This window comes from Alligator mississippiensis, chromosome 5 (genome assembly GCF_030867095.1).
Source record: "Alligator mississippiensis isolate rAllMis1 chromosome 5, rAllMis1, whole genome shotgun sequence".
Classification (NCBI taxonomy): Eukaryota; Metazoa; Chordata; order Crocodylia; family Alligatoridae; genus Alligator; species Alligator mississippiensis.
The window spans coordinates 41602770-41624655 of record NC_081828.1 but is presented as its reverse complement, the minus strand read 5'-3'; the positions used below and the strand labels follow the sequence as shown (position 1 = coordinate 41624655).

The 21886-nt window shown below is 50.2% G+C and overlaps 1 protein-coding gene across 4 annotated transcripts in view; it reads left to right on the top strand.

Annotated features, from left to right (window-relative positions):
* The window catches only part of NOS1AP (nitric oxide synthase 1 adaptor protein), a 156776-nt gene that overhangs the window by 111134 nt on the left and 23756 nt on the right, over positions 1–21886 (top strand). For 3 of the 4 annotated variants that reach the window (XM_019486551.2, XM_006276166.4, XM_019486552.2), the window contains exons 4-9: positions 3806–3879; positions 6880–6988; positions 8277–8418; positions 11575–11738; positions 16103–16270; positions 20736–20901. In XM_019486551.2, the coding sequence (XP_019342096.1) occupies positions 3806–3879; positions 6880–6988; positions 8277–8418; positions 11575–11738; positions 16103–16270; positions 20736–20901 (823 nt within the window). The remainder of the gene's footprint in view (positions 1–3805; positions 3880–6879; positions 6989–8276; positions 8419–11574; positions 11739–16102; positions 16271–20735; positions 20902–21886) is intronic. The other variant, XM_006276167.4, reaches the window with a different exon arrangement.

Genomic DNA, 21886 nt, shown 5'->3' with positions numbered 1-21886 from the left:
ATGCCCTTCTGGGGTGTGTGCAGAGGCGGGAGCCATGTCCCCTCCCTGTGTCCCCCAGATGAGCCGTGGCTCTGTCCCATGCCCTGTGCCCTGTCCCGCCTCAGCTGAGCAGCACTTACCCCAGCCTCACTCGCTCCCTCACTGTGGGGGGTGTTGATCTGCCCCCCCACGGCCCTTCCCTCCCCTTGCAATTTCCACCACGACAGATTTACCAGCTGCACACAGCTCTCCAAGCCGCCAGGCTGTGATCCTCGTTGCCTGTGTGCTGTACAGCAGCTGTGTGCATGCACGGGCATTTATTGTCCAAATTTTCGGCCACATCAGGCCAATTTCTGATATAGTCAATTTTCTTTATATTGGTTCTGGTTTGATATCGGACTGATGTATCAGTGGGAGTGGCAAGGGTTTTGCAGTCAAAAGTAAGCCTCAGTACAGTTACCCATCTGCTACTTTATGTAAAACTGGTGGGATCCCAGCCTGGCATCAATAGCAGCAGAGACCACCTTCCATGGATACCTCAGTTAGTGCAATGACCAAGCCGATGTCACAGAGCTGCACAACTTCATCCTAGGGCTACTGCTGTCACCCTCTGAGTTCATGGAGTGGAATTAAAAGTCATTGCATTTGGGGCCCATTTTGTTTGGATCTAGGGATGCCTTACATCATTATTCTTAATAAAAGTCCCTCATCTGTGCTGAGCAGGGCATGTGCCCAGAAAGCTGGGGGTGTCTCATCCTTTCCAGTACATCCAATCAAACTGGAATACCATGGCATCCCAGCCAGGCTGGGTCAGGGGCTGGGCACAGATTTCATTTTTCTCTCTCCTCCTCAGGTCCCCTAATTAATCCCTTGCAACCTGTTTTGCTGTGTTGCAATAGAAGTATCCAAAATATATGGGCCAGGTTCTGCAACCCTCATGCACCCTGAACAGAACCATACTCCTTGCATAGTTCTGCTGAGCTGAGGGATGCTACTCATAGAGTAAGGGAGGTAGAATTGGGCCCTACTCTGTAGCTGTTCTCACCTTAGTTCTGTTAATTCCCTCTCCTCGGCACTGCAATCAGCAGCGCTTCTGTGACTTCAACTATGGAAGTTACCATCTGCAATGTCTGTTGTATAGTATTGTTGTGGGGCTACGGGAGGCTGTTAAAACTGCTGCCTCTTCCCCCACTACACAAGGCTGATATTCAGGGAATTGGGTGTTGTCCCTATTAGCCCAGGTGGGAAGCGCTGTGGGGTCCTCCTGGATGGAATGATTGTGTAGCTGCCCCATCACTCTCATGATCTGGTACCAACCACCCTGTGACAGAGGAAAGAAAAGGCTGTCTCTCCAGCCAGTGGCCCAGACAGGATCATGGCTATAGGTATGCTCAGTCTGCTGTGCTCCATCTCTAGAGTGCTCTGCCACCTGGAATTGCACAGTGATAATTCACATTTAATGTTGATGAGAAAGCAGGTCAAAATTAAACCTGCCCATTACCCTCTTCTTTTTTTTTTTTTTTGCAACTGCATAGGGCAGAGACTGCCTTTTCCTAGCCCCCATGCTGTGTCCCTTCCCTAGCTGGACAGTGATCAATGAGAACAGGAGTGCTTAAGTTTGAAGCATCCCATAGGATGGTATCACTCTTAAGGTGACCCTCAGCAAAGCCCCGGAGGGTAGTGAGGGTCTGTGTGTACAATCTTTGCTACTGCTTCCTGCTGTGCATGGAAAGGGGCCTCTCTGCAGGGAAGATCCCTATGCCAGTGGCTTAGAATTTGAGATGGAAAGAAAATAAACTAGGAAGCATGGGCACTGCCTTGAGTAGTGCAGGTTCAGCCCCAGTCCTGCACAGCCGTGGCTGAGGCAGGTATTCCCTTGGGGACCTTATCTGGCAATTGGAGATCCTCACTTCCAGATGTCATATGGCCTTGTACCATAGCTGCATCCCCTGAATGGCAGGTTTGGAGCAGGCTCCCTGCAGACCCACCGGGCACTAGAGAGCCCCACTCCATGCCACTGGCTAGACTATGTCTCCTCTGCACAAGCCAGCATCATCCTCCCCTAGCAAAGGGCTGGAAACATCTCTGACATTACTGCCATGTCAGAGGAAGTGCACATCTTTGTTCTCTACAACAGCAGGATCCTAATATGTGATGGGAATGCAGATGAATGATGATGATAAAAAAGAAATCTGACACAGCCTGTTGGTAAAAGCAAAGATATTCTCCATACTGATCGGGACTTTGTAGCCTAGAGAAGAGGAGGTTGAGAAAGGATTTGACAGCAAACTTTAAAAAAAAAATGTTATAAAATGGTGATCAATTGTCCTCAATGTCTCTGACAAGACAGAACAGGCAGTAAAAGGTTTAAATTGTAGCAGGGGTAATCTAGGTTAGACATGAGGAGAAACCTTCTGACTGGGAGAGTAGTGAAGCCTTGCAAATAGGTTGCACAGTCTTCATCACCAAAAGTTACTAAGTCCAGGTTAGGTAAGCGTTAGTTCGAGAGGGTTTAGACCAAGCTGCACAGGGGTGTTGGTGCATCCCCAGTTTCACAGGATTAGTCTTCCTCACAACCCGAACAAGGCCTACTTAGAAGGTCACTTTGGGATAGCTGGGGGGGGCTGTAACTTAGGGGCATGGGCAGAACTGTAGGTATGTGGAGCTCAGGGCTAAATCAGTTGAGAAGTTGGGTGCATCAGCAGAGCAGGATGCTGGCAGTTGGCCCGTGACCTGCCTGGCTCTCAGAAGTATGATCAGTCTCTCAGTTCTATAAGCACTAATATTTATCGTTTCCCAGTCCTCCAGACTGGCCCCAGGGATACTCATAACTCCTGAGGTGCTGGCCACAAGAGTGCAAGGAACAGAGCAGGGGAGAACAGTAAATTGCTGAGCAGGAGCACTGCCGAGGGGATAATGAGTCTGGCAGCCATTCAAACGCTGTGTAGAAGGGCAAATGAAGATCAAAGGCAAGAGGAAGGCAGGATGGAGAGGGTGGTCGGTAATTGGGCATAAAGGTTGGGCTTCTCTGAAAGGTCAGTCCCTGCGGGTGTCTGCCAGACAGCGGACAGTCCAGCCCTCTGTTAATCGCTGAGCAGGCTAAGAGCAGCCAGCTCTAAATTAACCCTGTCACCCACTACTTGAGGGAAAGATCTTGCTTCAGCAAAAATGTTTTCTGCCATTGCTGTTTCTCTTAGCCACCTTAAGCAAGGGGATAAGAACAATGGGCACTCAAGAGGGGAAGAAGGCTAGGAGGGCCTGAGCAGGTGATGAGCTTTGTGGTGGGCATTGACATCTGCTAGGAGCAAGGTTGAGAACCATTAAACTCATTTCACTGGTGGCTTGCGCTGTTAGTTGGAGCAGCAATCCAGACCACACAGCCTTGCATACTATATCCTCCAACAGGATGCCCAGGGTCAGAGGCACAGTCAGAGAGACAGATGGTTCACCCTCTCCCTGGTCCATGTTCTGCCTCGCAGCACAATCTGATCACTGGGTCCTCTTCGTCTAACTTCCATGCTCCAGGGATTCTGTGGAAGGAACTAATCCATCTCTGAGGCTGCCCCAGGGATAAGTTGGGGCTTGAGTGCCCTGTCTCAGCAGATGCCTGGATCTGCAGTGGCACTTCCTGCCTGCTTGCCTCTCAGGTCCCTGGTGGAGTGCATTGTATACTCTCATTGACTTTTTGATGTAATCCCATTAGTCTCAGGCTGTTTCTGCCTGTGTATCCTTCCTGGCGCCCAGGAAGGGTGGCTCTGGTAGGGGGGATGGTGCGGCTTTAAAGTCCACTTCCTGGACCTTTGGACAGCATCTAACTTATTTACAGCTTCATTCCTTGCAGAAAAAAGAGTGGACCTGGGATGAGAGCAAGATGTTGGTGATGCACGATCCTATCTACAGGTAGGGCCATCTGCAGGTGGCAAGAAGTTCCAGTGAGCTCTGACATGCATCCCCCAGTGGCCATGGGGGCGGGCAGATCCTGTGTGCTCTGACATGTAGTTGATGCAGTGCCTGGGGCACAGGAAGCAGGGCTGGGACTGACACACAGGCCACCTAGCAATCTGGGGCTTGCAATTCTCGTGAATTCTGACATGCTGCCCACCCAGTGACCTGGTGGCATGCAGCTGCCCTGAGCTCTGCCCTGCAGCTCATGGGAGCCTCAGACATAGAAATCAGTGGAGGATTCTTCTGTGTGCAAAACCTGGATGTTCAGAAGCCAGTTTCCCCAGCAGAGCTGCCTCCCTTGCAGCTCTAGCAATGCTGCCTGTCAATTCTCTGTTAGGGCAGGAGAGAACTTGCTCCCAGCTCCCGCTGGGTTGCCAGGAGACTGTATTTTAATCCAGCCATGTATTTGTGAGCAATACATAGTCAGCTCTATCTGGGCCTCCCAATCCATGATCCCTGAGCTATAAGTTTTCTTGCATCATATCAGCACAGAGGGATGTCAAGGCAGAACCAGCAGTTACAGGCCCCAGCTATGGGAGTCCTGCTGAGTCAGCAGAAAGGCTGGCTTGTGTCTTGGCTGCAAGGTCCAGTCTGTCTCACTAAAAAGCTTCTTAACTGTCCAGTCCAGTCCCTCCCTATGAAGTTGTCCTCAGATCCAGAGTCCTCTGAAGAGGGGACTGGGTTTCAGATGCCCCTTCTAGACACTGTTGGCTGCATTCCCTTGGTATGTTGTGATGCCACTGCCGATCTGAACCCAAGAAGACATTTCATTTTCTGAGCTGCAGATGAAAGGTATTGGTCAGTGAACAATTTGTCTCTCCGTGGCATTATTGGCTTTTTGCTATGGGTGGAGAGAGGGGAATCTTGGCAGCTTCTTTGCAAAGCAAGGCTGTGCAAAGCACACCCCTCTGCAGGGCACACTCACATACCCTGAGCACCTGGTCAATGCCAGCATGTGGCCCCTGAGCAAGCCAGGGCATCCACCCCCTCCCAGCTCCTACCCTGTGTGACAATGTTCTGGAGACTAGTGAGCCCAGAGCATGACAGCAAGGGCAAATGGGAACTTCCCCCTACAGCAAGGCTAACTTGGTTTTTGGATCGGTACAGAGCCCAAGGAAAGGACTAGCCTCCCGAGTTTCTAGTAGAATCACATTGTCTCTGGTCAGAGCCAAAGAGTGAGTGAGAAGGGTGAGAGCCTGTGAGCTCCAAGCCTCACATACACTTCTCAGGACTGGCTGCCAGCAGTCTGCCCCTTCAGGAGAAGGAGGCCTTGCTTGGGTCACATCAGGGCAGACCCACTCCTACTCCCTGGGAGCTGGATTGGAGCCGGACACTGCTAAGCCCCTTTTAATGAGCCCAATTAAGAGAGGGCGAACCACTCTCCTGTGCAGGGATTAGTTGCCCTCTGTTCCCCCTCCAGACCTGTCAGGGAATCTGAGCAGCATGCGACTCCAGTGGGTCTTCACCTCTCAGGAGCCTGACCAGCCTGGCGCAGCAGCTCAGTCATGGAGCTTCTGGCCATGCTGGAGCCTTTAGGAGTGACTGAAGAAAGGGGATGCTCTGCAAGTCTCCTGCTTTTCTCACATTCTCTCTCACAAACTCCACCAGTTACCATGCACAAGGCCATTCTCAGGTAGAGCAGTTAAAGTGCCAGCTCATCGGTAGCTGGCTACCTTGGGGAACCTCCTGAAACATCCAGGTCCCATGCCCACCCGCTAACCCACTGGGGTTCTTTACTACTCACTCTGCCCACATTGGGAGCTTTGAGTGGGGAGAGAGGACTGGAATAGCAGAAGAGCTGCAGCTCATGTCTTGCCCTGAGGGGCACAGATAGATTAGCCTGCCTGTGTGTGAGGGAGCAGAACATGAGCATTGAGGACAGCTGGTATCCAGAGCAAAGACCTATAGCAGCCATTCTCTTCTCACTCTAAAGGGTCTGTGGTGTTCTGTGGGGAGGATTCACAAGTGGGGCCCCTGTCGCAGCTCACTGTGACATTGGTATGGAAATAGAGCAGCCCTGCTTCTGCCTTGCTCCCAACACATTGGTTTGCCACCCCAACAGGGAGCACTGTCTATGAAAAGGAGAGGGGTCTGTGGGATAGACTGGGAGTAATGGGCAAGCCAGGCCTTAGGCTGTCTATAGAAATGAAATTCCAGTTTTCAAGAAGCATCCGGGCTTCAGAATTTGTTTCGTTAGGCAGTGGCACAGGACCAAAACCCCTTGAAGGGCATCACAGGGAGAAAGAAACACAATCGGCCCCCTCCACCCCATCCTTCCTCCATGGAATAGGCATACCCACTTGAGGTGTGTTGTGATCTGAGTTCAAATCCCTGCCATAAATAAGAGCAGGGAGTTAAAACTGGATCTCCCACAGCCCAGGTAATGCCTTCATCAGTGGTTTGTAGCATATTTCTGTCTGGGTTATTGCATTTTCAGTTGTGAAAGAGCTCTTCTAGGAGAACTTGACCCTATAGCACAACATGAAGAGCACTTGTCTGGGATGTGGCAGAGCCAGGGTCACTTCCCTCTTCCGTGTGATTCTCTGGTCTGCTGAATGTTTAATAAATCCTTGCTCTGCTGAGTTGGTGTCCTCCAGCCTCCCCTGTCTGCATCCTAAGCAATGAGATGCTGCCTGTTCTACTGGAGTAATGCCTGTACCCTTGCCCTCACCCTCATTTTGATGAGACATTTCATCTTGGAACTGAGAAACTTTCCACAGAAATGTTTTGGTGTCAGTCAGTATTTCTAGTCCCCCCAAAACAACTTCCGTTGAAAAAAGTGCCCAGCTGGCTTAGCCTGTGACCCACTATCAAGCAGTGTGCATGCCAAACCATCTGTTACGCTGTGCATCTCCTAGCACCTCATTCCATGTCTGGTGAGCTAGTGGGTGAAGCCTTTCCAGTCTCCCTCTTGTATGCTCATCCCCACCTCAGCCCACCCTGATGTCCTTGCAGGATATTCTATGTGTCACATGACTCCCAGGACTTGAAGATCTTCAGCTACATTGCCAGGGATGGCTCCAGCAATATCTTCAGGTGCAATGTCTTCAAGTCCAAGAAGAAGGTAAGCATGGCCAAGCTGTTGGGTTTCCTGACATGCTGCTGGGCAGGAGTAGCAGGCTGGGGCTGGGTGAAGCTGCCTGCTGACTCAGACGCACCATATCACAGGCAGCACTATCCTGACCCTGATGAATGTCTGCTTCTTGGAGATCCCAGAGCTTCAAGATTCTCCCTTGTGGCCTCCCCATCTAGCCAGAGATGAGGTGGAACATCTAGCACCCGGATGCTCATTTCACCTCTGGGCATCAGAAATGCCCAGGAGCACTGAGTTAGCACAAACCTGAAGGCTAGTACCTAGGCATTTCCTCCATGAGCCATCAACAAAGGTGCTGCACCCAGCCTCCTAGAACTATTCCAATGCTGTCCATGTACAACCAGGGCTTGTCACTACAATAGAAGTATTGCAGCTGTTGTGCCCCAGGGACCTCCCATGGCCTTGTCAATGCTTCCCTTCCCACTGCAGGTGTGTCACAGTGACTCCAATATAGAAGGACATTGGTCCTAACAGGAGCAGTATGTTGTTAGCTCTGCTGAGGGATCCACCTTTCTCCATTGACCCGCTGAGGAGGTTGGCTAAACTTGCTGCTCTGGGCTTGGTTCCCCATGGGTGAAAGTGAAGAATTGCATGAAGCTCCCCCAGAGTGGAACGTCAGTGCCCTAGGATGCAGCTTTCAGAAACCTGTGGCCAGCACTTCACTTGTCCCCTTCTTGTGTGGCCAGCTGGGAAAAGATCCTTCACCAGAGGATACCACCACCTCCCCACAGCAAGCCCCCTGCCCTGGGCATAAGTATGTATGAACCCTAAATGGAAGAGGGCAGAGAGCAATGGCTCTCTGAGTTAAGAGGGCATCCTGTGAGGCCACCCTGAGAGCTGTTCAAGGTTGACTCTGTTCCACTGGCAGTCAGCAGGGAAAGCCATTGAGGATTCACACAGGGGGCAAAGAGACCCAGAGTTTACAAAGCAACCCCTTGAGAGAGCTCATCTGGGTAGAGCTGCCTGAGGCCATAAGCCTGTCGAGCGCTAAGGACCAGAGTTCTTCCCTTCTGCTGAGGGGCTGTGGGGTGCCTGGGAACACAGCCCCTTTTACAGCCTGGGGCCAGACTTTGCCTGTATAAGGCCATAGCAGTTACTGCATTGCAAGTCGCTGTGCCCTTCCTTTGGGAGCACCAGCAACCAGCCATGAAGCCTACTATGTCATGGGGCTGTTACAGTGGTGTGGGAAGTGTGTCCATTTGCTGTCAAGCCCTGTGATGGTGACGTCTCTGGTATCTCTCCCTCCAAACCCTCCCAGAGCCAGGCCATGCGCATTGTCCGGACAGTGGGGCAGGCCTTTGAGGTGTGCCACAAACTGAGCCTGCAGCACACCCAGCAGAATGCAGATGGGCAGGAGGATGGCGACAGTGAGAGGAATGGTGATGATGTGAGCATCTCAGGTACGTTGCACTCATAGCTGCCAGGGCAGGGCCCAAGGGAGGGGCTGTGTGCTCAGCACGGCAAGCAAAAGTCCCCAAACATCTCAACGAGGCATATGTACAGGAAGTCTGCTGTTTGATGCAGGCTATAGTCCCTTTAGGCACAGTGTGCAGGTGCAGATAGTCAATGGCCAACAGGCAGAGACAAATTGTAGAGCCATGGGCTTGCAACAGAATTCGTCCCCAATTACAAGAGAGCAGGGTCTTACCCATATCTCCACTCCCTGAGAAGATGTGGGCTCAGTCTGGGACTTCATCCAGTAAGTGGCCTTTGGCTCCATCCTTGTGGTTGTCCCCTTGCTAGGATCCCATTGGCAGCGTTCACGATCCTGGCCACCTCTCCTTGGCTCAGGTGCACAGACCACACCAATATGTACTCCCTGCAAAGGGAACACTTCATAACAGCAGCTGCTGGCCCCAAACACAGCCCTTCCTCCAAGGCTTTTTCTTAGTTAAGTCCCTGCTCAGAGTTGCTATTAACAGGGAATAGGTAGCTCAAAAGTCAGCAGGCTTCCAGGACTCTTGTCAATCAGTCTCAGGACTAACTCTTTGAGCCGGTTCCAGGAGAGTGAGGTAACACAGGTTCATGGGGTTAAATTGCAGGCTGTGCCAGGGGAGAAGGTGCATGTACAGACAGAGTGCCTGTGCTGTGGTGGAAGGGGTCTTTGAATGAAGAGTGTCTGTCCTCTCCTGTAGGGTGGACAGAGATGGCATGGACTGGATTTTGGGGTGTGCCATGGGGCAGGACTGAGGGGCATCAGTACTAGTGTATAAGGAGCCTGGGACTGGGCACTGGCAAAACTGAGTGGTATGACTTGGGGCTTGGGATGGCACGTGTTTGTACCCATAGGAAAAGGGATCCCAGCACTGGGGTGGTAAGGCATGGAACGTAGCCTAGTGCTTTAACAAGGTCATGCAGGAGGCCGTGACAAAAGCAGTTAGTGTATCCCTTCCATAGGTTTAAGTCCCATGAGTATCTGTGAACCCCACATTGTTTGTTAAACTTTTGGGCTGCAAGTGCTTCTAGTGATCAAAGCTCAGAGCTTGGAAGCCCCCAGCTCAGGGCTACCAAGCTATTTTCCCAAGGAGAAGTCCAGATGAAACTGAGGTCTGTATTCCCTCAGCTGTACATAGAGCACAGCACATCAAAATTTACCCTGCTTAATATTCCATTACAGAGGCTCAGACAATATGCAAAACCCCCAGTTCCCTGTTTCTGTCATTCTTTTTGGTTCCTAGGACTTACTTCTCAGATGAAAGCCACATCCTCTGTGGTATAGTTTCAGAGCTATGTCCTGTGAGATGTACAGGGTGGGTCACACCCCTCAGCACATCCAGTATTGCCAACTCTCATGATTTTTGGCATTGTTCTTAAAGTGTACGCTTCGGGAATGTGAAAAACTTAGCTCTTTCTTTTATGTATATTTATATTTATATAAAAAGAATATATATTTATATATAAAATAAAGAGCTAAGTTTTTCACATTCCCGAAGCGTACACTTTAAGAACAATGCCAAAAATCATGAGAGTTGGCAACCCTGCACGTCTGACAGTCAAAGGCCATGCGTGTACAGTATCAGGTCCTTCACACCATTCCACAAAGGGGTTAGTTGCATCAGCTGGTGTTTTTGCTAGACTGACAAGCTGCCAACTCAAAACTGTAGCCAGTGCTGCCTCCTCCCCTTGTGATAGCCAGAGCCCCAGGTTGTCTGCAAGCCTTCAGCCCAGGGATGGCTGTGGAGTTTCCTGCTAATGCATTACTGCATTCAGGAGTCTAAAGGAGTCTCCATCAAAATGTCAGTGCCCTCCCTTCTGGTGGAGAGCACTCAGGAATGTGACCCCAGCATGAACCAAGGCGCTATTAGATTGCTGAGTCTGCAGGCAGCCTGTAACAATAGTCCAGAAGGGGATGAGCTGCTTATTCCTCTGCGGGGGAGTGGGGGACTCTGTGACCTAAGGAACTGGTTCAAGCTTTGCCAAGCACTGCAGCTCAGTTTACAGGAACAGCCAGTCAGCATGTCTCCCTTGCTCTCACTAACTGCTGAGGAGTTTTCAGGGGGGTCAGAAACCCCATTTGGTCACTATCTGGCTAATGATGGACTCTTCCATTTCTCATCTGGCACTTTGTCTGTGCCAGAGGTTCCACCTTGTTTCCATGAGACAGGGCCAAGGTAGCTGGTTTATCTTTCATTTGCTACAGGTGAGGCTTTAAGAACATAGACTGTAGGTCCATGTTGCTCAGTGTCCTGTGTCGCACAGGGACAGAGAGTGGATGCTGAAAGGGAGAGTGAACTGGGTATGGCCTGGGTTTTTTCTACTGTTCCACTCTCCCTCCGGCATTTAAGGTCCAGGAAGTTCTGATTCAGAGGCTGTACTAAGTCCTGTGCTCAATAGCTACTGATGCCCCTTTCCTCCAAGAATTTGTCCAGTCCTGTTTTGGATCTGGATAAACTATCAGCTTCCACAACATTTTGTGGCAATGAGTTCAATGCTTTAATTACAGGCTGTGTAAGAGAGAATTTCCTTTTGTTAGTTCTAAACTAACTACCTACTAGTTTCATTTTGTGACCCTTAGTTCTTGTATTGTGAGAGAGTAAGTAATAAATCACAATTTACTTTTTCTTTGCCATTTAGTATTTTGTAAACCTTTCTCATGTCCTCCCTCAAACATCTCTTTTTTAAACTGAATAGGCCTAGCCTCTTTAGTCTTTTCTCATATGGGAGCCCCTCCATGCCCCTGACCATCCTTGTTGCCCTTCTCTGTACCTTCACTAGTTCTCTTATGTCCCTTTTTGAAGTGTGGGGACCAAAACGGGGCACGGTATTCAAGGTGTGGACACACCATGGATTTATAAAGGGACATCTTCCCCCAGGCTATAAGGAGAGTGTTGGACAGTTCTGGTATATACATGTGCATGCAGGTGTATCAAAGAAGCCAGCTCTGGATGAGTCATGTGGACTATGTAACATATGGCAAGAGTGCAAGTGCTTCTCCTGCCAGGAGGAGCAGGCCTTGTCCTTGACCTGGGGAGCAAGGAGGGGAACTGTGCCTAGCAGAGCTGGTTTTTCCTCAAGGAAGATTGCACTAGAACCCTGCCATTGCTGTTTCTTTCTAGTCTGCCATGCATCTGGAGCTGAGAAGGCAGCTGCTGCTGCAGAGGAGACCGATATTGATGCAGTGGAAATCCCAGTGACAGGGAGCGACATCCTGGAGTTCAGCCGTGGGGTGACAGACCTCGATGCAGTGGGGAAAGATGCAAACTCCTATCTGGATGCCAAGGTACCTCAGTACTCAGCCATGCCTAAAACAGCTGGGCCATAAACTCCTAATGCAGAACACAGCCCCACAGGATGATGTGAATTTGGGATTGTTCTCACTACATTGCTTGTTGTTTCTGGGGCTGGGTATCTGGCGTGGAGGTGCCGTGTTCTCTCACCACAGCAGCTCCTGTTTACTTCCTCTGGGATTTTCACTAGATGGCCCTGGCTTAGAGAGACCTCGTATGACCTTTGGGTCCCAGGTCCACTGTGGTCTTTTCACTGCTGTTCAGGTGGGGGATAGAGCTTCCTGGTGTCTGGAGACTGGGGCCCATGGGCAGAAATGCCTGAACTCCAGAGGCAGATATGCTTATATTTCTTGCCACCTCACTAGAACCAGAAAGTAAATAGCTGCCTGTCCTGTGACTCTGCCATTTGGTAGACCCCCTGGCAGGGCAGGGATCATCCCCATGGCTCTCCAGCCAGAATGTGGATGGGATGCCCAAGAAAAGGGCTCCCAAATAGAGGTGCTTGCCTGTGGTTCTATCCTGGGAGACCTCCAGACAGTGCACACATAGCCTATCCCACTCACTGGATGCATCTGCACGAGATGCTAATTGCGCAGTAGCCTAATAACACTGCACAGTAGCATGCTGGACAGTAGTGCTAGTTACTGCACATTGATTTAGTACTCAGTTATCCAATTGCTAAACTTAATGCACAGTAACTGCAGCGCATTAATGAATGTGTAGACACACCCACTGTGGCTGAGGATATTGTGTCTCCTGGAAGACCAGGGGGAGGTCTTCTTATGGGGAGAAGTGGACACGCCGGAGGGCAGGGAACAGCTGCAGGCAGACCTCGATAGGTTGCACAAGTGGGCAGAAAACAACAGGATGCAGTTCAACAAGGAGAAATGCAAAGTGCTGCACCTAGGGAGGAAAAATGTCCAGCACACCTACAGCCTAGGGAGTGACCTGCTGGGTGGCACGGAGGTGGAAAGGGATCTTGGAGTCCTAGTGGACTCCAAGATGAACATGAGCCGGCAGTGTGACGAAGCCATCAGAAAAGCCAACGGCACTTTATCGTGCATCAGCAGATATGTGACGAATAGGTCCAGGGAGGTGATACTTCCCCTCTATAGGGCGTTGGTCAGACCGCAGTTGGAGTACTGCGTGCAATTCTGGGCGCCACACTTCAAGAAGGATGCGGATAACCTGGTGAGGGTCCAGAGAAGGGCAACTTGTATGGTCAAGGGCCTGCAGACCAAGCCCTACGAGGAGAGACTAGAGAAACTGGACCTTTTCAGCCTCCACAAGAGAAGGTTGAGAGGCGACCTTGTGGCTGCCTATAAGTTCATCACGGGGGCACAGAAGGGAATTGGTGAGGATTTATTCACCAAGGCGCCCCCAGGGGTTACAAGAAACAATGGCCACAAGCTAGCAGAGAGCAGATTTAGACTGGACATTAGGAAGAACTTCTTCACAGTTCGAGTGGCCAAGGTCTGGAACGGGCTCCTCCCAAGGGAGGTGGTGCTCTCCCCTACCCTGGGGGTCTTCAAGAGGAGGTTAGACGAGTATCTAGCTGGGGTCATCTAGACCCAGCACTCTTTCCTGCTTGTGCAGGGGGTCAGACTTGATGATCTATTGAGGTCCCTTCCGACCCTAACATCTATGAATCTATGAATCCATGAGGCAGAGAGGAGCTTGCATCTCTGCAGCACCCAGGAGTGGAGGAGCAAAAATGCTCATCCAGTTCAACACACTAGGGCATCATGTTGTCTGTCCCTGTAGTTCCACAAGCTAGCAATGCTGCAGATAGAGTCCTTGCTTGCTTGGGGTGGGATGAGGTTTCACCTCACCCACAGGACCAGGAGAGATTGCAGAGCTCACAGTGTTATTGTGTCTCACCCCTCTGCCCTGGAGTGGCTTTCCCTGAAGCCAGAAGGGCTTTGCTGCCTTGGGCCCATGGGTGATCCTGGAAGAGACTGGGATTTTGGTTCACAAATGAGCATGTTCATTTGTGGGTAGTCAGTTGTGGATAATTTATGGCTGCCTGTAGAGTTGGAGTTAGTGCTCCCTTCCCTGTCTTTGTACTCTTGGGACTCCTGGCAGAGGTGTGGGCAGGGCCACACCATGACCAGTGGCATTAACAGTCTGACTCTCTGGCCCTGTGTCATTGCCCGTTCACATAGCCCTTTCATCACATTAGGAGTGGAAGCCTCTTCCAGAGCAAGTACAGCACAGCTTGAGGCAGGGAGTGGGGAGGTGCATGGAGTGAGCGAGCAAGCTGTGGAGGTCAGCGTTCAGCCTACAGAGTTTCCGCTGCTCCCAGATCAAAGCTATCACTTCAGCTCATTTGTTTCTGAGATGCCCTAATGAAGTTCTGAAATAATTTGCCTTCGGTGAGTGGGTCTGGGCTTGGAGCCATTATAAATTTTTTTGACTAACCCCCCTGCAAAAAAAACCCCAACCTTCCAGCTCCTTGGTCCAAATGGAAATTTCCTCTGGAAAGGGTCTGCTTTTGAACTACAGTTTTCTACAGAATGTTTTGGGGTTTTGTCAAAAACTACAAACTTTACTTTTGGGGTTTTAATCTCTTTTGGCAAAACATGTTTTTAAATAGTGTTGGGAGGGCTCAGTGGAAACCTACAAAAATCAAAGAAACATATTGTTGAAAGAGCCACTTTATTTTTCATGTTCACTGATTTTTTTCCCCCAAGAAAAAGCCTTTTCCCCCGAATCAGGTATCACAAGAAAGTCTCTGCTTGGCCTTTGTGAGTGTCCTTCATCCATGTTTAGCCCAGGTTTCCCCTGGTTTCCTTGAATTCAAGGACCAAGTGGCAGCTAGCTGGGGTGTTTCTGGAATCCAGTCTGAGTTGCCAACAAGTTGTTTTGCCCTTTAACTGTTGTCAGTGCTTCCAGAATAATGAGGTTGCCTGTTAAATCAGCACTGAGGTGCCAACTGAATCTCTGTGGGACAATATCCAGGAAGGGAAAATTGCACAAGGGGTCTGTGAGAATAGGGACTTACTGGAGGTCTGATTAATTCTAGACCAGCGCTTCAGGTCCTTCCAGGTTGGCAGTCCCTGTGGCTGCCATGCTGTGCCTGTATTCTGGCTGGTAAATCCCATCCTAGCTACAAGCCAACAAACCTTCCCATGACAAAATGAGGTTGCAGGGTGGGGGTCCATGGCAGGTCTTCTGGGATGTCCCCAGCTCGATTGTAATGCGTGATGCTGACAGAACAGTTCTAGAGGCAAAACCTAGTAGAACCTCTCCTTCTGCTGTGACATCCACAAGAAGAAGCTGAGAAAAATGACTCTGCCTAATAAAGCAAAGGGATTTTGTTGGGCATCTCAGGTGTTGAAAAAGGTAGCCAGCTTTCCACCAGCCCGGCAGAACGTGTGGCACTGTGGAGCCCTGCTCTGTGGAAAAGCAGGCCACAGTCCATCAGCTTGGGCATATTGGGCTGCACAGTTGTCCAGACCTGCCTGGTAGGAGTCAGTGCCTAGGTAAAAGGAAGTATTGGCGATAGCACAGTCTTGGTCCAGAGGTTCTGACACTGGGCCCCTGTTCAACCACTGAGTATCAGTCCTTCCTGGAAAACCAGCAGGAGGCTTAGAAGAGACCTGGACCCCTAGAGCAGACCACCCCTGTTTACCTGCCTGCTTTCCCTTAGGACAGTCAATGGATGCGTGAGAGGGAAGGCTTTGGGCTCTGTCTCTCGCTAGGTGAATTTTGAGCACTGTAGCCAGGTTAGAGACCAGAAGCCTTGATCAAGAAAGGGCAGTGAAGGAGAACCTGATTTGCCTATATGTAAATTACACCATTGTGTAAGCGGAAGGTGTTTGCTAACAAAGCAGAAGATCTGTGGTATGAATGGGATTAAAAACTACGTTAATTACAGCTAACTCTGCTCACAGGCATAGTGAGGGCTGTGGGAATCCAACAATGCTTTGGAAGTTAAGTGACCTGTAAATGTTCCCTATTAGGAGCATTACTGGATGTCCTTGCTGGTCTCCCAAGTACCTGGAGTGCCAATTTTTACCATAACTAATGTACAGAGAAGTAGCACCAAGGAAACCCACTAATAGGCCCCGTTATGCTGGGTACTGCACAACTACACAACAAAGAGACAGTCCCTGCCTCACAGACAGACAGAGGAGCAACAGTGGACACTGGGCAGTGATCTCAGCATACCAGGTGCCTTCCTGCTGTCTACTCAGTTGGCCTAATAAAAAATGTCACATCTAACCAGAGAACTTCGCCTGCCTATGTCCTTAGATCAACACAGCTACAACCAAAAATTCAGCTTCCTGCTGTCAGGCAGTCAGGGAACACCCTTTGCCCTGACTCATGTTTTCATTTCTTCTGTATTTTTCAGGGCTCCTTGCACCAGGAGAGCATCCTGACTGCATCACCCAAGATGCTGCTCCCCTCCTCTGCCCAGCTGCCTGACCTGGGGACGCCCCTGTCTGCCCACCACCAGATGCAGCTTCTCCAGCAGCTCCTGCAGCAACAGCAGCAACAGACCCAAGTGGCTGTGGCTCAGGTTCGCCCCTCTCTATTTGTGACCTTATGATTATTAGGTGGGACCCCGGAGTATGCAGATGCCTCGCAGGGGCATTTTAGAAGCAGGAGGCTTGGGAAGGAGCAGGGAGATGGCTTGGGGATAAGTCAGAAGATGGTGCAGCAGGTTCTGAGTGAAAATGTTCCTATGTAATGTTCTGGATCTTGGAGTTACACTCTGCAGTAAAGGTGATTTTGCTATGATCTAGCCTGCAGTGAGCCCCTAATCTGCAGAGGAGCATTCTTCTCCTTCCCCTTCAGCACCTCATTAACATGCTGACACATGGTGAGACTCCTGGATCAGGGAGGGCAAGCCCTCCTATGCTACAGGATTCGTGGGCGGCAGTGATAAGTGGACCTGGCAGAGAAGACACTGGGGCCCAGTCCTGGGTTGGTGGCCTCTTTCTTCAACACAGACCTGGTCTCTCTCACCTTCTGGCAGCATGTGGGTAGCTTGATGTGCCAGTTAGTATTATGGAACTGATCTGCAGCATTAAAGGCTGCCCTGTATATTGGGTCACAGATCTTATAGCCTATAATACAGGCTGTAGCACTTTCCTGAACTAAATCCTGTTAAAACTAGCGTCGATTTCCTAGCAAAACATCCAATCTTAGTATGCAAATCTCCAGGGAGTGAGAGTCCACCACACTTACTCAGCTGTTCTGGAGGTAATTACCCTCTGGTAACTTGCTAGTCTGAATTTGTCAAGCTTCACCTATCAGCTCTTAGATCTTGAATCTAGTGGATCCCATGACCCTGTTACCTTAAGTATTTTGTCCCATAAAGGTGCTAATAGACTGTGATCAAGTCACCCTTTAACCTTCTCTTGTTTAATACTAAACAGGAGGAACTTCTGGAGTCTCACTCTATAAGAGACGTTCTCCAGTATTTAAATCCATCTTGGGCCTCACCTCTAACCCCAGTTTATCAGCCTTCTCCCTGAGTTGTGAATACAACATCTGGACACAGTGATCACACCCATCCCAAATAGAGAGGCAGTAGAACCTTCCTGCTCCTACTGCCAATTGCCCTGATTTTCAGTAGATCCCAGGATGGATGGCATTGCCTCAGAATCATGCTGGGAGTTCATGAGTAGCCATTCATCAGCCAGGACCCCCAAGTTCTTTGCAGAATCACTGCTTCCCAGGACAGAGTCCCCAGTCCTACAGCTTCAGACCAGATTGTTTGTTCACAGATATGGGGCTTAACATTCAGCCATATTACAGCACATCTTATTTGCTTGCCTCCCCGTTTATTAAACAATCCCAATGGCTTTGTATCCGTGCTCCTTCCCTCTCTTTATTTACCCCCTTTTCCAATCTCTTTGTCATGCACAAACCCTATCAGTACTTTCATGCTCTCTTCCAGGTCATGGCCAAAAATTTTAAATAGCATGGGACCAAAAAAAAACCCCCCTAGTAGACACACATCCACTCAGATGATTCCCCATCTGAATACCTATCAGCAAGCCACTTTTGAATTTATTTAATGCATCCCATTTTAATTGTGTTTCATTCTAATCTATTAATCAAAATACGAGGTGGGATCAGACCTGATTCCTTTCAGGAGTTGAAGTATGTTCCCTTGTCACTCTTACCTTTGCCAGGCAAACCTGTAATCTCATCAGAAAAAGGCTACTGAGTACATGTGTCGGTATCTATTTTCTATGAAACCCCTGTACTGAATGGCGTTAATTATACTGAGCTCTTTTATTTCTTTATTAATCAAGTCCAGTGTCAGCCATTCCATTATTTTGCATAGGATCAATGTCAGGCAGATGGATCTATAATTACGCAGATCATCCTATAATTACCTGGGTTGTAATTACAAGGATGTGAATGAAATGCCATTTGGATCTCACATGGCCCCCTCCCCTGTCCCTGCCAGCTCTCTGCTAGAACAGGCCTTGTTCGGTTCCCCATCAGTGCTTCCAGTCTGGCTGGAGTGAACCATATTTCTCTTCTCAGCATCCATGGAAAAAACACTTTCCTGACCTGAGGGGTTATAATTAACCAGCATTAGCTGGGAGTCAGGGAGCACGACAGAACACTGTGGAGCCTCTCTGAAATTCCTTGCAGGAGCCTCACTCTTAGGAAGTGTTTCCTAACACCTGGCTGTAAAGTTTCTCGCTTGGCAGTGACAGGAATTCTCATCTCCCTTCCTCTGAAGGGAGGATCCAGGCCTGTGCCTCCTATCCCATTCTCTCTGTGAGTGATGCAGTTTGGGCACCAATTGCTTCTTCTCCTCCCAGCCAGTGCTGGATATGATCTGTGTCCTCTCCCTAGATGCCTGGCATGAAGGTGGCCATCCCACTGAGAGAAAGGAAGATGTTTTTACCTCTGACATGCTTGACAATGAGCCTTGGCACCCGTTCAGCTTTTAATTGCTATTCTGTTACTGCTGGCATATCCCAGGGTTTTTGCTTCATCCACCCAGTGGGCAACACTCTCCAAAGGACTGTAACGTAGCTCCTCTCCTGGGCTGGAGAGGAAAGCTACGCCAGCACTTACCTGGAGCACAACAAATCTTGCGGCATGCCTTGACTCTCCATATAGGACTCCTTGCTGTAGATAATGAGAAAAGAGAACGTAAGGTCCCATATACCTCCCTGCCACTGGGCCAGTCAGGGACTTCTGGGAGGAGTGACTGGACACTGACAGTGGTGGAATGGGCGATGTGCTTACTAGCATTCGGTGCTGAATGGCTGCAAGGTCAGGAAGGACCTTGTGTTGTCCTGGCTTTCAGAGACCAGCATCTTCATGGCTCTCTCAGAATCCCTTCTGTTCCTTCTCTTGCTTGCTGGTCCCAGAGCAGATGATCAGTGAGCATGTGACAGAAGCTTTCCATTGCTTTATGGAGGAAGCACGGGGAGGAGGATGAAACCAGAGCTCTGGTTTGGTCTGGGTTTGGCCTGAGCTCCCACCTTGTAGCCTTTGCTTGGACATCCTATCTTCTGGCATCATTGTGTCAGGTAAACTGGGAGTGCTGACTTCACTCCCCTTTTACTATGAAAAATCCTTGCTCTGGCCTGCCAAGAGTATTATGATCGTGACAGTCCATCAGGTGAGGGTGCCCAGGCACTGTGAAGTAGAGTAAAGGATACCTGCCTGCCTTGATGCTGCTCCAGGTAGCAAAGTGGTTCCAGTGGACTCATGCTATCTACTCCAAAGAAGGGTTCTGTGCCAGAGGCACAGGAGGTTGTGGGCTGCGCAGGAGAAGCAAAGCTGTCTTTGGACCCTGGCCTGCCCTAGGGGCAGCAGCTCACAGCATTGTTAGTATAAGCAGAACAACCCAGTAGCTGTGCAGTGAGGGGACTTGCCCTTCCAACAGCACCTATAAGGACAACTTTCTAGGCCAAGGGTAGCCAGCCTGCACCATGGGCAATCTGTGTGTGGTACACAGCATACTGGGGAGGGATTAGAAAGTACAGTGGCAGAAAACAAAGTGGCAGATTGAGCAGGGAGAACAAGGAAGTAAGCAGAAGGCAGAGTAGCAGATTGGGTAGGGGAAAGGGGATCAGAGAGGCACTCAGGGAGGGTTATTTGTGGCATACCAGGCAAATGTTGGACCCCACTGTTCTAGGCACTCTTGCTGTGTTGGTTTTTGTTAAATCCTAACTTGCCTGGCTCCCTTGTGCATGTGGCTGGCTACACTGGCCCTGGGGAATGTAGCACTCTGAGTCTCAAATAGGCAATCAGCTTGTGACAAGGGGATTCATCAATTTTTTCCACTCCCATGGTGTCCATGTGATGCTGTGTCCTTGTTCTGAGCCTGTCCTGGGGAAGGAGGCAGCGGTTCACTGGCCTCACTCTCAGCCTGGGAAGCTGAGTGAGCTGGGTGCTGGGCTGCTGTCTTTGCTCACATCCAGAACAGGCACTTTGGAAAAGCTTCTGCTTTTTTTTGGGGACAGCCAAGATGAGGCAGCTGTTCCCAGTAGGGGAAGTGGGTTTTGTGAAATAGATGCTGGTAGCTACACTGAGGTCAATAAGCTCTTCCCCTACAGATTACCCCCCTGCAAACTCCCTGTCATTCCTGATGAGCCCTAGAAGGAAGAAATGGCTTGGAGAATTGTTTGACCTTGGGTGTTCTCTGAGGCATCAGAGTCCTATGGGACAGACTGCCTGTGTCATTCAGGTGCCAGGTTGCCTTGCCCAACCCTCTAGTTCAGAAAATTGCAAGTTGACTCTGATGCTCCCAGCTCCTAATGGCAAGGACCCGGACAAAGAACTGGGAAGTCTGAGCTCCTCAGAGGGCACTGAGCTGGAGGGCCCTGCAGATGAGGAGTTCCTGTAGGCTTAGAGGGGTGCAGACATACAACTCTTTAGCACCCACTGGGAGTTCCAAGCTCCCAGTTCTCTGCTGTGGGCAGGTTGCATTCCCGGCTGTCTGGACAACAGGCAGCGCTCCCTGGCATAGTGCCCACTGCCTCTCCCTGTCTGTCCCACAGGTTCATTTGCTGAAGGACCAGCTGGCCGCAGAGGCAGCAGCACGGCTAGAAGCCCAGGCTCGAGTGCACCAGCTCCTACTGCAGAACAAGGATTTGCTGCAGCACATCTCACTGCTGGTCAAGCAGGTGCAGGAGCTGGAGCTGAAGTTGTCAGGAAGCACCACCAGTAAGAGCTCCTTCCCCTTCCTCCCTCCCAGCCAGCAACAAAAGGAATCCCGGTGCACAGCAAGGAGAGATCTGCAGCTGGTGCCTGTGAGGCATCACCAAGGTGCAGCATCTGCTGTGTCCTGGAGGACCCCAAGATCCCTGTCCCCTACCCCTGTCCTACTGCTGAGTTCCTGTTTTAGGGTTCCCCAGTCCTCCCTTTACAAGAGCCAAGATCCACCCCATAGACATAAGTAGGAGGAGTCATTGCATAGCCCTGTCTGAGCATCTCCAGTGCTCTGCATCCCTGCTGTTGTTCATCAGCACACAACATGCATATCTCATCTGAGCTCAGCCAGCGCCCAGGAAGGTCAGTGGAAAGTCTCTGGCTGGATTTGACGGAGGCATGTTCAAGCCCTTAATGACCAGACCAGTCTGATGTGAATGGGAGAGTATCACCACAATGATTATTGTGTGTAGAGAAGCATTCTAAGTATGGTATGTTTGGTGGGGATAGTTTATGTCTATGTAGCATGGTGCTTGCATATAGTGTAGGAGTGCAGATGTGTAAAGAGTGTTTGTAGAGTGTTATGTATAGATGAGTATATAGGAGGGTTTGTGGATAGTGGCAGAGCGCAAGTGCATAAGGGGTAAGTGCGTAGGCTGCAGGGGCCTGAGGTGGAGGAGTGCATGTGTAAAGTGTGCGTAGGAGTGCAGTGCATGAGGTGTTTGTGTGTAGAGTGGGTGCTCAGGGTGCAGCTTATAGGGTGGATGTGTCAAGGTGCAGGTGCATAGGACTGCAGATGCACCCTTCTACACAAACTTACTGAGCAAGGCACAGACTGTTTGTGGAAACAGTGGGTGAGTGTAAGGTGGGAGACCAGTCCCTCACCCCGACTCCCTGAGACACCTGACACAGCAGAGAGATGAGTAGGAAGCTGTGGTGGGTGGATGAAGGGCTATGGTTTGTCATCTGGGCTGGCAGACATGCCATGTTGGGGCAGTTG